This window comes from Xyrauchen texanus, chromosome 15 (assembly GCF_025860055.1).
Source record: "Xyrauchen texanus isolate HMW12.3.18 chromosome 15, RBS_HiC_50CHRs, whole genome shotgun sequence".
NCBI classification, from domain to species: domain Eukaryota; kingdom Metazoa; phylum Chordata; class Actinopteri; order Cypriniformes; family Catostomidae; genus Xyrauchen; species Xyrauchen texanus.
Genome location: NC_068290.1, coordinates 30,219,372 through 30,235,515, shown reverse-complemented (window position 1 = coordinate 30,235,515; position 16,144 = coordinate 30,219,372). Strand labels below are relative to the sequence as shown.

At 37.9% G+C, this 16,144-nt stretch overlaps 2 protein-coding genes across 2 annotated transcripts in view; both read right to left on the bottom strand.

The window, feature by feature from the left end:
- Positions 1–2,497, bottom strand: part of LOC127656372 (myosin-10-like) — a 58,445-nt gene extending 55,948 nt beyond the window's left edge. The window contains exon 1 of the mRNA XM_052144677.1: positions 2,353–2,497. The gene's annotated coding sequence lies outside the window, so the exon portion shown is untranslated. The remainder of the gene's footprint in view (positions 1–2,352) is intronic.
- Positions 2,498–6,570: 4,073 nt separating this feature from the next.
- On the bottom strand, positions 6,571–14,497 carry LOC127656370 (inward rectifier potassium channel 2-like). Its single transcript, XM_052144675.1, has 3 exons — positions 13,335–14,497; positions 8,260–8,577; positions 6,571–6,836 (listed from the first exon to the last, which is right to left on the bottom strand). The coding sequence occupies exons 1-3, from the start codon at positions 14,364–14,366 to the stop codon at positions 6,585–6,587; spliced, it is 1,602 nt and encodes a 533-aa protein (XP_052000635.1). The 5' UTR covers positions 14,367–14,497; the 3' UTR covers positions 6,571–6,584.
- Between the last annotated feature and the right edge of the window lie 1,647 nt (positions 14,498–16,144).

The following is a 16,144-nucleotide window of genomic DNA, read 5'->3' as shown; positions in this document are numbered from 1 at the left end:
CAGACATTTTATGGTTTTAGGGTTTGTTATCATCGTCATGGCAACAAAGATATAAAATTGGCAATAACTTTACACACAAAAGGTCAGTAAGGGAATTTATCACACTAAAATCATATTAACACACATTGTTTATGTCTTGTGGTTATACTTTTGAAACAGTGAATATTATAACTTTTTGGGATTACTGGCCCCCATTCACGTCCATTGTATGTGCTTCAGTAAAATACAATTGTCTTTTCTTTTCTTTTTTTTAAGAAAAGGAGGGACAAGTCAAAGGAATTTTTGTGGTAATCAAAATTATGCCACAAATGCAGTCAATTCAGCTTAAATTGTATTGAACCGGGAATATTCCTTTCAAGGAAACATCTGCCATGATTTGCGCATCTATAAACATTTTACCTCTCTGAAAAATTTACCATCAGATGTTTATCTATATGATACCTTAAGTTTATTCTCTCCAGAATTAAATGAGATTTATGTGGAATATTCCCAATTTTAAGCCAAAAGAAGAATATGTATAACAGTAATGATGATGTATTTAATTTTTTATGATGGGTGCAGTAACACTTAACAGACACAATGAATAACCTGTATTGTTTGTCACTGATATTCAAGGAAAAGACAGCTAAATAATTGAATTGAATAAAAAAAATGGCAAAACTCAATTTCATTGCTAGCTGTTTTATACATATTTTTTTTTTATAATAGATCAATTATAAATATTATAATAAGTTTAATAATATTTAAGTAAATTTTGGACCCTGTTTAAATGTCAGTGTGCAAGTTACGACTTGCTAAAACAATATGAAAACAGTAATGCCTCAGGATAAACTGAACAACCTAGTACTCATCTCGTTTCAGACATCTTTTTTCTTTTTTCATTTATAATTTATTGATACAAAGAATATTTGTTTGAAAATAAAAAAGTTGCAAATTACTTATAAACAGTACAGCACTGTTAAAAATCAACCTAAATGTTTATATACTACCCACCAACACAAACCCAAATAGTTTAGGGGCCCTAAAATAGTTCTGTGCCCAGGACTCAAGATTTGGTGCTACGCCTAAGTAATTTTTATGGATTACAAGAAGAAATAGATTGTTGAGGTACAATTGCATTTTTACTCCTTTTTTCAGTGTAGTGTATTTGTATATGTGTGTGTTTTGTATGCTGGAACCACAGGGGACAAGTGTGGCACACCTTACCCTTTAGCACCCTCCCTATCACAGCGATTACAAGATACACACTCAGTGACTCAACTGCCTTATATGAGTTGAACCTGTGTGTGCCTGTGTGTGCCTGTTTGTGTAATATGATTGGAATGAGGGTGTATTCGCTTTCTTTCTCTCTCAGACAAAATGAAAAGGAATTAGCACAGTTTATGTGTCTTGACTTTCCCTGACTACTCCACGACTCCCACAGCCCCTAATTAGGGGTCGTTCACACCCACGCGTCCTTCCGTGCTGTTTTTCAATCGTTTTCCAATGTAAACACGCGCTAGACGGATGTCTTTGAGAGACACCTGAGGTCTGTTTCATTCGTTGCGTATAGCTTTTCTCTTCATTCTTTTCTCTTTTTTTTTTTTTTTTTTTTGGCGCTTCCGTTTTATCCCATTGTAACATTATTAATACCACCGCTAACTTTCCTGATTCGCATGGTAACATGCGCCTTCCAGGCTGACTCAGTGAGAACGCGCCAACCATGCCTCAAAATGCTGTCTAGGTAGGCAGTTCAATAGGTTTTGTGACACAGCTTGTGTCATCGTGCCGGTAGCCAGGCTGGGTCTCTGTCTATATCCACTCTGCTAAGGTCTACAGTAGTCCCTTTTAACGTGGAGGTTTTAAAACTGATCTATTTCCATAATAGAAGACCTACAATACAGAGGGTCAACCACACCTCAAGTAAAAGAAAATTGAGCAGCACCTGTGATATTAGCAGTTTAATACTGTATGAAATAGGTTAAAGGTATAGACCGAATGCACCGTTCATACTTGCTTACGATGTCTCTGGGAAACACCCTTTAACGGGAATTAAATTATTTTCCTTTAAAGACGAGATGTCCAAATGCTTGTTAACAATGACCAATTTAATAAAGGTATTAAAATGTGCTATTAGAAAACACTTACAACATATCTGATAAACGTTGTATTACACCAAATATTTGTCCATAATCTGCCAGCATGTAACAGTTTTCTATAATGAACCTCCAATATAGGCTCTTGGGGGGGACTGTCCCTCTCCAGTGTCATTTTAGGCTTTATTTCGAGGCCCAATAACCCACTGAAACACGACCACGGTCACGGCGCAGAATAAGGAGAAATGGACAAAATACAAGACAACGCGTGTCTTACCTTAAATGTGTTAATCCACACTCTGGATATGACTAGAGCAGTGAAATGAAAGGAAGGGTGCCCTCTTGCTTTTCTTTTCAATGTGTGAGTATGAATAGTGCAAATGCGGCTTTTCACATTACAGCGCTGCCGTGAAGCCGCAAACTCATTCACACTGGGAATAAAATAGAGAGTATAGCAAGTGAGGGCAAGCTGAGGACTTCACCGCAACGCCGACGCTTCCTCACTATTGACCAATGGCGGTTGGGACTCACGCGCAAAGTCCCGCGGGAAGCCAATCAAAGCCCGCAAATTCCTTCAAACCCGCCCAGTGAAGAGCAGAGAATACACGCCTTTTTACTGGCGGCTTCTCACTCCATAGCCAATCATATGCGCGATAATAAGATCGACAGGACTGAATGGCCAATGAAGCGAGTGGAATGGGTGAGGCTTCGACAAATTGACGTGGCTTGAGGCCAATCGAAGAAAAGTAACAGGTGCTGCGACAGGACTGTCGCGCGGTGGGGTAGAGGGATTTGGGCGCTCTTTGTTGACAGCAGCTCAGTCTGTTTGACGCGAGAATGATCCCTGAAGCTGGACGCCCCAGATTCCGCATTAATGCCGAGAAATCTGAAGATCGACCTCTGGATGCCGCACCTAACAAATGACAGAAGCGGGTCAGGATCCGAGATGATTAACGTTCTTGGCTTAATGACACTAAAATACATAAAAAAAGAGCACAGGTAATAATTATAATAATAACAATTACTATTATTATTATTGTTAAAATGAAAACTATTATTATTGTTATAATTCTGAAATAATTTTTGAATAGTAATTGTGAAGTAATTACTGTTTAATAATAATAATTATTATTATTATTATTTTAATTATTAAATAATTAAAATGAAAACTATTATTACGTAATTCACAATTAGTTAAAATTCTACCTGAATTATCTTTGCTGATTAAAATCTTATTAAAATAAAAGATAAAAAATGCAATCCAATAGAAATGAAGGAGACAATTCAAGAAAACACGTTTATTCATTCAACAAATGTTTATGAAGCACGTTCTTTTTACACAGTAATGTGAGCGGTATCAAAGGAACAGCACAGAGGCCTGGACACTGATTGACCAATAACTTCATTGCATTTAGAAAAGAAAACAAAAATACAACATGAGCCACTGGATGCATGGTGATCTCAGGCATCTGATAATTAGTCTGGGTAATTGTTTTTCTTAAGTGTTTAAAAAACAAAACTGAGGTAAAAGTGCAAGAGATTGAGGTGGAGTCATGGCAGAGATACCAAACTGGGGTAACCAGAAACACACACACACACACACACACACACACACACACACACACACACACACACACACACACACACACACACACACACACACACACACACATATGTTGGTCTACCTATCATTATGAGGACTTTCCATAGACATAATGATTTTTATACTGTAAAAACTATAGATTCTATCCCCTAAACCTAACACAACCCCTAAACTAAACCCTCACAAAAAACCTTCTGCATTTTTACATTTTCAATAAAACATTGTTTAATATGTTTTTTAAGCTATTTAAATTATGGGGACACTAGATATGTCCTCATAAACCACATTTATAGCATAATACCCTTGTAATTATCAGTTTGTAACCAAAAAATTGTCCTCGTAAACCACATAAACATGCCCACACACACACACACACACACACACACACACAAAGACACATGTCAACAGAAAATTTGTCTAAGTGGATCAATTAAAACAATAACTATTTATTCATATAAAGCTCAGGGCTACATATCTAAGACGTTTCTATTATAGTAACAACTATACAGTAAGTAGCCTAAAATGTATACTGCAATATCTGAATAGTGTTCAATCCAGTGCATGATTATTTTAGTCCACACCAAGAAAGTTTTATAAAATATTTAACTGTTACAGAACATGTTTCATCTTCTGCCCATTCAGAATATACATTTTTATTTGGCCACATATCCACCACTGAGCTAAAAATAAAAAATTAAAAATGTGTCTCTAATGATAATGCCATGCAAATATTGAAGCATAACTGCTTTAAATTACAGGTGTTCTATCAAAATAAACAGAATCAGAAGCCCACATGTCATCAGTTTTTACTACCTTAAAGAGACATTTCACCTGAAAATAATACAAATTCTGTCATCATTTACTCAACTTAATGCTACTCAAAACCCATATGACTTTCTTTAATACATGGAACTCAGCTTCAGTCACCAATTCATTGAGTGGAGAGAAAAAATATCCAATTTAAGTGAATGGTGACTGAGACTGTCATGCTGTTTAACATCTCCTTTTGTGTTCCATGGAATAAAGAAAGCCATGCAGGTTTTGAACAACATTAAGTTGAGTAAATTATGATATAATTTTAATTTTAGGGTGAACTATCTCTTTAACATCAGTATCATGTCACCCTCCTAAATTTCTCCTTTACACCCAAAAACCTCAAAACAAGCAGACTCACTTTCAAAGGCACACAAAAAAACCTGTCCAGCAACATGTTTAGGTTGGGATGTTTGTGTGGTTGTGAAGGAAAGACATAAAATAACATAGATGCCACAGTAAAGGGTGTACACTACAGTGTAAATAAATCAGTTACCATGGATCATACTACAAGCTTTTAACACAGTGATGAAACACTGAAGGAAAACAAAACACGAAAGTCTAAAATCCCAATAGTGCTGATGACAGATCCTGCCAGACATGTTGCCCAATGAGTCATATCAGCCAGAACAGACAGTACTTACTCTTACTTTCAAGCCACACCCTTCAAAAAAAGAAATGTATTCTTCATACAATGTAGTTTTCCATACATACAACTAAAAACAATGTAATTAATTTTTGGTCTGTGCAATTGTGGCAAATGTGGTATGTTGCATTGTTACAAGTTACATTAAAATTGCTTTACACAATCTGTGGTCACCTGAATTTGTACTATGACCATGATACAAAACGGATGTCTGACTTAAATTCAATAGAACATTTAAAAAACACAGTACATGAGAGAAACAACTAGAAAATGCTGCAGCTTTTCAGTAGTTTCTTGTTTTGCAGTGACTCCAACAGGTATGCCGACATTCAATTCAGGGCACAAACATTCTTGCAACAAGTAATCTGATTTTTTCAAAGAGGAGAATCATGATCAATGATGAAAATTATAATTTGTGCATGATATTGCCATTGGGTGTTATGTTAATAGTTGTTTCATTCTACATTCTCTGAATTGTTAAGTCTGCAAATACTCATACTTGTTACAGCCACTAGGGGCCACTGTTGTGTCTCTGTCTGGTACATGCTGGAGCGACTGCAGATCAGGGATGATTCAAAAAGATTGCCAGGTCCAATCAGCCTACTGGATCGGTGTTGCAGCCCTCCTTTTGTCAAAATGACCTTTTCTCTCAATCCCTCTGTTCGTTTCTCTCCCCAGTGGCTACACACTGACTCAAACTTCAACAACTCAAACATTTGTTTCCTAAGAGTTTCTTTACCTCCTGTTTGCCCCCATCTAAACAGTTCCTTCTTCACAAAGCTTCTAATTTTTAAAACTAGTTTCTTTTTAAGAATTAATTGTGTTCGCTGAGATTAGCACTGTCTTAGTGGTTTTAGAACCCGATTCGCTAAAGGAATTATACAAATCTGTTAACGGCGCAGATATGGCTAAAAAATAGCGCTAAAATCTATTTGCATGATGCAATTCACCTGCTTGCAGGTTCTTGGTGCTAGGTTGTCGATGATGCAGCAGACTACAGAAGACCTGGTTAATCTGTATAACTGGTGGTTAGTGCCTATGACACAGGTGATTATGACCACCAAAATACCTCATACACAAGTGAATTTGCCCTTCTGTCTCACTGTCTTGCTTTTTGGTTCTCTGTGATTCTCCCTCACCTATTCTCCATCTTTTGTGCTTTCTGTCTTTTCTTAGTATACTGTACCTTAAGCATGACCTGTTGTCAAAAATCACTAAAATGTCTTACAATTGTCCTTTTATGGTCCTCTTTAACCTAGTCCCCGTCCAAGTATGTCTTTTCAGTCTATTCCCTCCTTTTTCTCTCTCTCCCTACCCCCAGTACTAACTCCTCCCTCTATCCTGACCCCTTATAATTATGTCTTTCTCTATCTCTTTATTTCTTTGACCAATGTGCTCCCCATGCCCTTTTTCATGCCAGCTGCATGGCTCAGTGTATATGTGGGTGCTAACTACAGGACTCCCATCGGGGCGGAGGTGTGGGGCATACAAAAGAGGGTGAGGGAGAGGGGCAAGAAGAGGGGGATGGAGAGAATCGGTCAGGGCTGGGAGGGACAGAGGAGAGCTGCAGAGCCACCTCATTCTCGTAACAAAATGAGGAATGGGACCCCTGGATGTACTTTTTCTCTGCTAACTCCTTGGCGCTGCAAGTGGGTGTGTCTGTGACCTCATATGTCCTGTTGAAGTTGGAGTAGTCCACCTATAGGTGGGGAGGACACATGACAGGTACAAAGCATTACTAGAATTACATGTTTGAAAGGAAATAACAGAGTCTGAAAGGGAGTAAAAGAACAGGGTTTAAGGTGATCAAAATTCAGGAGACATTACATTACAACCACCGCATTTCCACTCATTAGTTCTATTTTCCCTTCACTTACTCCAGTTTTTTCTTCTTTGGGCCCTATTTTAAGAGCGCTAGTGCTAAGCACAAAGTCAATGGGCATGGCCATTAAAGTTTTGGTATTTTTGTGCATGCATGCGCTAAGTGTTGGCACAAGTGGGTTTGGCGCTAATGGGCTGGGTCAAGTGCAATTTAATTCTGAGGTTCTTCTCCGGTTATTGGACCATCTGCATCCTACTATAAATGTAATTTCCTGTCAAGCACCAACAATATAAACAAAGACAGCACGTTCTTAAGAAGTAGTGTAAATGACAGTCGTCTGCAATAAATTAGAAGAATAGAAAATTATGTTATTTTCTACGACAGTGACACTCTCCTTTTATTTGCATGGAAAATATTATTTGTAGGTAAGTTCTGCTAAATTATAAAGAAAGTAAGAATTATTAATAATTTCATCTACAGTACTGACACAGAAATCATGGCTAGCCTAGTATTAACAGTGATTGTACCAGCACTCACTTCACTTCTACTGGTTGATTTATGTAATTCATTTATTGGAAACACAAAAAAATTAAACCAAAAATTGTTCTAAATTAAAATTACACTTCAAACGAAATGAAAATATAATATAAATAAAAAAGAGGTCAAAATGATCATACCAAATCCAAACATTTTACCCTCTTCAACTTCTTCCACCTGCCCCTTTTGCAGTGACTTAAAAATCACTCTATGACAACAGGTGAAAAAATACCAATATAAATTAGATCATAAATGCAATTGTAGAGTACTATGCAAAAGTTTTAGGCACTTGCGAAAAATGTTGCGTAGTGAGGATGTCTTCAAAAATAATGACATACATAGTTTTCATTTAACACTTAATGTCATAAAAAGTCCAGTAAACATAAAAAAGCTAAATAAATATTTGGTGTGACCACCTTTGCCTTTAAAACAGCACCAATTCTCCTAGGTACACCTGGACACAAAAACGGCAATTGTCAGGGACATAATTTAATGTTTCACTATTTTTGAGAGTTTGGACATGAATTTTATTACCACCTTCTGGTGGAATCTCCAAACTGCAAATGTACGAATTGAATTTAGATGTTGCGCTGAAAATAGACGTGGTATTAGCGCAATTACATATTTCCCAGGAAAGTAGCAAAATGTGATTTGCGGCACTTAATTTACATACAATTGAATATTGAATAAGATGTAGCACACGGTCGTTGTGCGTAGTGCAACACTTTGAGCACTCATGAAAATAGAGCACTCTGTCTCTCACCTGGTAGCAGTTCTTCCTTTCAAAGAGCACAGGCTCAAATCGGTGACCCCAGAGGATCTCAGAAGTCAGGTATGAAGAACGGCATTGGGTTGTCATAGCAGTAGCCTCCACCATGCCCTCCAGAATCACCACCACCTCCAGTTCTTTGTCTCTCTCTAGTGTGCATCTGTCCATCTCGAAGAATGGACTCTCCTCATCGATCTCGTGCACAACGGTCACAGGTGACACCAAGAAGATGCGATCTGTTCCTGTGTCAAAGCCGACATGAATGTCCATGTTGTCCAGTGGCAGAAACTCACCCTCAGGGGTCACCCGTGGCTGCAGGATAAAAGGTCAAAGGTTAGTGTTTTAATAGCAGTTTCAGACAGAAGTGTTTTTTGATGACTATGTGCTAAACAGACATGATGTGGCAAACAGTGTTAGCTCTAACAGTGTGTTGTGGAGTCAAAATGTGAAAGGAATAAAAGGAAGACAACCACAAACATCACTGAAAGACTGAAAAAATAAAATATTCAACCAGGCTGCTATACCTTTTTGGGTTAAATCAGAGTGGAAAGCAATGTCAGGAAATGATAGTTATTAGAGTGGAATACACTGCGTACAGTCAACCGAAATGAAATAATGTCTTTATTGGCTTGAACGTGCACTGCATGTCACATGATCCTCGAGACAGCAACACTGAAGAGCAACCATGAAGAGGTCTTGAGGAAATCCAGTGAGGGACCATTTCACTACAATCAATGGTAACATTCACTGCAATCACTGTACAAAGTGACAAAAAGCACTATGATCGTCCCGATAGAGGTCCGTGCGGGATAGTTTTTTCCTTCCTGCAAGATTCTATCCCACACACGATCTCTCTCGCTAATTTCTACTCCATGTTCACATGCTCTCATCCCGCAGTGATTTTCTTCCTGACCGCTCCCATTCCCTCAACCCTACATTTGTTTTCCACAGAGGGTGAAAGCCATACAAATAGACAACAAGTGTACACATGTAAAAACGTTTTATTTTTCTGTTATTGCAATTATCAGAAGACGTGTGTCATGATGCCCATTTGACTTGCCTGAGGTTGCTTTCTTAACACTAATTGACCAATGACTTGTCCAAGTTACACATCTTTTGATGACACAGCGTGCCCACACTTTGCTCTGCCATTCTTCTCAAGCCCCATTGACTACCTGCCTATTCTAAATATTGTATAATATGATGCACGTGCTGTGTGCACATTTATTTTACCTAGTAAAAAAATGCATAATTATTGTAAGATTTTTTTTCTTGTATTCATTAATCAAATCCACATCAGATTTTTCAGGATATTTTCTGACCGCCTGCTCCCGTCCACATCTCTTGGACCGCCTTCAACTCTGAAAATGAATCTCGCACCGCAAGAAACAACCTACAGGAATGCACTACTATGCGTCCCATCACCAGTGTTTGAAATGTACAAGCCAGACTTCTATCATATCCTAACTAGACAAAAACTGTAACCCGGTAATCTTCTTCATACTTCATTAACTTATTCTAGCCAAGAACTGTTCATTCATTCAGATATGAAATATCTGACTGCTGTCCCATATGATGTTTTGGGGTGTGTATAACATCGATATGTGCATCATAAGTATGTTTTTTAAACATGCAGGAAATCTTGTTTACTTACAATATCTGCCTCAAACAAAGTTTTTAAAAATCTTTAAAATATATGACGCCGCATTGACGCAAACCTTGTAAATATTGGCAGGTTCTTTATCATAAGCTGAGTCTTTATCATAATATGAGTCCTCATATAGCCAACATTTATTTCCTTTTTTAACGTAATGCATTCAGTCTTAATTGATAGTATGTCGCTTAAGAAAATATTAATTTAAATATTTTTGGGAGATCAGGAAACAATATATAATTATATAAAATTAAGTATAATGAATCAAATTACCTTTGATATATGGCTTAATTGAGAACCCAACACAAAAATGAAATCTATGCACAGTCTTTATGTGTAGACCTATGATAAGATTAAGAACTTCAACAACTTTATTGCTCAAAATAAAACAATAGCTTACTTGATAGTATTATGTCATGGTAGCATCATCTCTCCAACTCAAACTCCATAAAATTGCACAGAACTACCGTGTTCATATTAGAAGTGTCTATAACATTTATACAGTTTCAAGAGACACTGCATACATTACAAAATGATACTGAAAAAATACCAAATGTAAAAAATAAATGTTACTATTACCTATTTGGAGTCATTTGTGTTTTGCAGTATTAACATTTAAAAACAGTTAATCAATTATTTAGCTTAGTAACATTTGACTATTAAAAATTCATGAAAATGTACATATGTTATTATTAATAATATCAGGGATGTTGAGTTACACTTCATGTCACCCACAAATGAGTCTGTGCCCCACATGGGCCACCCCAGTCAAAACAGTCTGGACATGCCACTGGCAACAAAGCGCCTATGATAAAATGTCTTGTATTTAATTATTTATGTCCTAAATAGCCGAAGTTAGTTAGGACATATTCATGACACATGTGATAAGAGAAAAACAACTGTGTGTCTGTTTGATTAGTTTGTGAATGAATCTGTCTTTTATAACTAATCTTTTATGTGAACGAATCATTGTTGCACACTGTGCACTGACTCATATTTCTCATTCACTGATGTCTCACCCTTTCGAAGCCAATGAGCTATAGTTTGCAGCATAAGACTGCTTTGGTGCCTTTATTTTTTGCCTGTAAAAACTGATTATAGCATGAGCCGATGAAGCAGCATATCACTGGTTTGATTGGCTGAACGAATACACCACATCACTTAGTCACGAGTCGTTGTTTATGTCTTACCAATACGTCTTGGTCATGAACAAACTGAATGTACTGGTTCTCTCTTGCGCATGCACATACTAGATGAAAACTGAGAGTCGATGTCTCTATAAAAAAAGTAATGGGCTCTTTTAACTGGAAGGTGAGACATCCATTCCTACGGCCATCATTTTCAGTGTTACAATTTCTCCATTCAAATGTACACCAGTGTCCCATCTAATCAGATATTCACTGTCTTTTCAATAACCCACACAGTAAGGACATAAGATCTCACTTGAGGATGAATTTATGGATGTTCAAGAAGGGGAAAGACCGTACAGCACAGCACACATCCTCAGTCACAGAATTTGGCAAACCATCCATGAACACAATTTGTAAAATTGCACTCCAAATTGACATTCACATACATTTGCAAATGCATTTTCTCTGCAATGTCACAAATCAAGTTAAGTGTCCGTGTATATCTCAAAAATGTGAACTTGCAGTCGCAACTTCATTGTGCTGTCAATCACTTCCATCCAAACTACATTGACAACTAATTTTTGGTCCCTACAATGTAGGCAAATCTTGACACACACACACGTAATAAATATGATTGCATGAATTCTTACACAATGCTCATGTAATAGCCAAATCAAGACCAGAATCAGAGACTTTCAAGCACATACAGTACATACTGACACACATGCAGCTCAATCATCCACATTTAAGACAAAAAGATTTCAGTCACTGATAAATAAAAACATAGTGGCACAAATACATTTAATCAGGCCCCTAAATTAAGTCATATAAATACACACAGACAGTGAAGATCAGAAAGACAATGGTTTGCTCTGGTAATATTAATCCTCTCTGGAAATCTTATAAACCCTCAATATGAAGCAGAAAACAATAAGCCCTCATTAACCAAACCCACTGTCCAGATGTCCATCTCTCGCTTACTCTCTCTCTCTCTCTCTCTCTCTCACACACACACACACACACACACACACACACACACACACACGCATCTTGTATTCTACCTTTGCCTAGTAATTATTTCCATGTTACCATAGTACTTTTTTGGACATGTACCATGGCAATTCTATGGTATTCTTTGAAGTACCTGGGAGTACCGTGTGCATTAATTATTCAATACCATAGTAAATATCAAAATAGAGTAGTATTACCATCTGGTGCCATTACTGTACAATGGTACTGTCCCTTTTAAAGACTTCTCTGTCCCTGTTCTAATTTTTCTGATTATTCTCTCTGATCTCTTTCCAATAATTCAAATCTAAATTAACAGCCATTATAACATTTGCCTTTGAATTGTGGCAAATTATTGTAGACATGTTACAAAAAGAAACTGCTAACATGCTCTTTTATATCAATTATGAAACCCTCTCTTGCCCATTACATCTAGAAAATACCTAAAATAAAAGTGCACTCAGTAAATATGTATAAAAAGTATGCATTCTCAGAAAGATATGTACAGTATAAAAGCATGTACCCTCACACAAGGATCCAGTCATATCATTAGCTTATAAAAGTTAATTATCTTAACTATTAAGATCACGACCAGACAAATAATACTACTCACTTTGGGCCCTACTTAAATACCATGTTTTAAGCCCAGTGCTATGCAATACAATATGCGTGCAAAGTCAGTGGGCATAGAACTATTATATATTTTTTTTATTTTCTGCTGAACACAAAATTAAACATTTTTAGAAGAATAACTGTGCTCTGTAGGTACATACAATTCAAGTGAATGGTGACCAAATTTTTGAAGCTCCAAAAAGCTGATGAAGTCAGCATAAAAATAATCCATAAGATTTACAGTGGTTAAATAAATGTTTTCTAAAGCGATCCAGTTGGTTTTGGGTGAGAAATTACCAAATCTTAACTCCTTTTTCACTGTACATGTTTACATCAGCATTTTTCTACTGCAATCATGATTCCAAGCTTAATTATACTTCCTATAGCGTCATCTAGCTAAAAAAGTTATACACAGTTTGGGATGGCATGAGGGTGAGTAAATGATGAGAGAATTTTTGGGTGAAATACTACTTCAATTAATTAATTATGGCTGACCGGATATAGTGAATTTCTACAGTCGCATCGGTAAGTAAAAACATTTGCTTTGGCGTGATGCTGCATCCACAACGCTTGGTGTCAGTATAAGTCCATATCAGCCAGCGCAACATAAACAAGACACAATCAAATTTGTGCCAAGACAAACATACACTGTCAATATTGCTTACCTTCAGTAGCTGTGCTCGCACATGGGCCTCCACCAGGTGGCTCTTGCGCAGGTTTCCCACTCGCCACATCATGCAGAGTTTCCCATCCCTCATGGCCACAACGGCCACATCGGAGAACACCAGTGTCTCATTGCGCTTCTTGGGCTTGGCGATCTTAGCCATTACCGCCCCGATGATGAAAGCGTCGATGATGCAGCCCACAATGCACTGCAAGACGACAGCCAACACCGCCAGGGGGCAGGCTTCAGTAACACTCCGGAAACCATAGCCTATAGACGTCTGCGTCTCCAGAGAGAAGAGGAAGGCTGCCATGAAGCTGTTCACCTGCTGAAAGCAGCGTTCCTCTGTCTCCACAGTCTGCACTGGGCCAAAATTCTCTGCAGGTTCAATAGGAGCCCGAGAAGAAGGACTAGATAAAGTGGAAGAGGATGATGGTAGGAGAGCCAGATCCCCATGAGCAGCGGCGATGAGCCAAAAAGTGAAGCCAAAGAGAAGCCAGGAGAGCAAGAAGGAGAGGGTGAAGACCACGAGCATCCAGCGCCAGCGGATGTCCACGCAGGTGGTGAAGAGGTCAGTGAGGTAGCGCTGGCCCCTGTCGCTCATGTTGACAAAGGTGATGTTGCAGCGCCCATCCTTGCCTACAAAGCGTCGTCGGGGCCGGCAGCACTGGCCGCGGTGATCACGGGGTGGCAAGGGTGAGAGCGGAGGTGAGGATGATCTCTTGTTCCTCTCCCACCTCTCTTCTTCCCCAGCCTCACCCCTGAGCATTGAGCGACGCCCTCCTCCTCCACCCCTTCTTCCTCCCCTTGCTTCGTCATCCTCATCATCCTCATCTTCCTCATCCCTCCCTCCACTCCTTCCTCCATTGCTATGTTGTAGGTTAAGCACTTTGCCGTTACAGTTGGGGGAGGGAAGCGCAACTGAGTGGGAGGAAGTAACATCATCACGTTGGGCCAGCCTCAGGACTTCCTCCTCATCCAGGGGGGTGTCCATGACTGCACTGAAGCGTTGCTTTACCCGAGCAGTGCCCATAACTGCTGGTGTGTTTGGCAAATAAGCAGCTGTGTGATGCTAAAATTGTCTAAAAAGTGAGTTGCGTTTAAGTGTTTGGAAAAATTGCAAACACCTCTTAGAGTTGTTGTCAAAAAGAGCTCAGTTCAAGATTTTGCCAGACAGAGACACTGTCTGATAAATCCAGTGTAGAAATGATACAAAACCTGTAATTTGAAAATATGCTTTTGTGAGAATGCTCACAGTGATATATGCAAAATATGAGTCGTATGACTTCTGTTCCGCAGCAAGCCTTATGGCCTGATAGAGTCCTGTTTGTCATTTAAATCCCGGCAGCCAATCATTGCCCAGAGACGGAACACAATTGCATTAGAGATCATCTCTGACATCATCTGTTGAGTAGCAATGATGACTATTGTCCCTCTTTTGAAGATTCAAGTAGTGTCTCTACTTGATAGATAACTATCAAACTCTCAATAAAGATTAACCAGTTGTTACTAAACGCAAAGTTCTGGAATTGTTAGATGCATTAAATGAAGAAAAAAAGAATGATCAGCATCAGTGTCAATGCAGTTTCTGAGCTTTACCAACGGTTTTGATAAGGACAGAAGGATGTAGGGGTGTCAGATGTACAAAAAAAATTAAATAAATGGAAGGTGCTGTTTTATGACTATGTGTAACATACATCAAATAATTAAGAAAGTAAGTCAAACAAAAGGCACAAATAAACAAGGCAAAGCTTAGGTAGAGCAGAGAGTCAAGAATGCAGGGGTAGAGTTGAGCTGAAGACCATAAGGAAATATATAACATAAAGGAAAAACATAAACAAGCTTAGTCTAAAGCTTTAGAACATGTAGGGAAAGTCAAAGTAACTGACAAGAGCAAATGACTGACATACAAAAGAGTCTATTACATATACATATATAGCAAATTATTAAACAAATGAAAATAACAGCATGCATATACAGACCAATGTTGCCCTCTAGGACCTCTTCACATTTCCTTATTTAAATGGAGGGATGTTTAAAAGACAAGAAAGACATGCAGTTAATATGAAACCTTTCATATGTGTCAGCATTTTAGAATCTCCACAATTTTTACTGTGAATTTTGAGGTATAGATTTGGCTTCATTGTAGGGCAAATAAAACCCTAAAACACAAGACAGGCCAATTTCTGATAATCATATGATCCATTAACACTCTTAGAAAACAATTCAAGCAGTCTCAAGTGACATTTGGTCACAGTCTTGTTTTAATATCCAATGGTTTACTGTCCTTGTTCAGGAAGTTTCAACAGATTTCCCAGTCTCACAGAATGGGCCCAGCTTTCCAAAAGAAATGGTCACTTTGCTTTAGAAAGCACTTCTGATTGAAGTGCTGATTGTACAATTTCTGTTATAACCAAATTACTGCCACATTATTAATGAAGAAAGAAAATGTATACTTTACTGTTGGAAAAGGTTTAGAGTGAGGTTGAATTATGACCTTTATATGAGCCTTGATCTTAAGAAAACAGAACCATGGTGAAGCTTTTCATTGGCTGTCTCGATGACATGCAAGATTTTCCTCAAATCCAAGTCCAGTTTGGATGTTAAATTTTTTTAGAAAATCTGAAATACCCTAAAAGTGAATATTAGGCCAGAGACAAATGTAAGCAAATCATTAACTTTACAGATTTATAAACAGCATTAATAAACATTATTTATATTCTCTACTGTACTTAAGAATAACTTTATGGGATATTAAACTTTTCATGTATGCATTTGATAGGATTACATCAGGATTATAATGCAGTAATT

Excerpts from the sequence above, each read along its gene's own strand:
- LOC127656370 (XM_052144675.1), bottom strand. The coding sequence starts at position 14,366 with ATGGGCACTGCTCGGGTAAAGCAACGCTTCAGTGCAGTCATGGACACC. Across the intron at positions 8,578-13,334 it reads TGCGAGCACAGCTACTGAAG|CCACGGGTGACCCCTGAGGG; the intron begins GTAAGCAATATT and ends TTTATCCTGCAG. Across the intron at positions 6,837-8,259 it reads AAAGGAAGAACTGCTACCAG|GTGGACTACTCCAACTTCAA; the intron begins GTGAGAGACAGA and ends CCCCACCTATAG.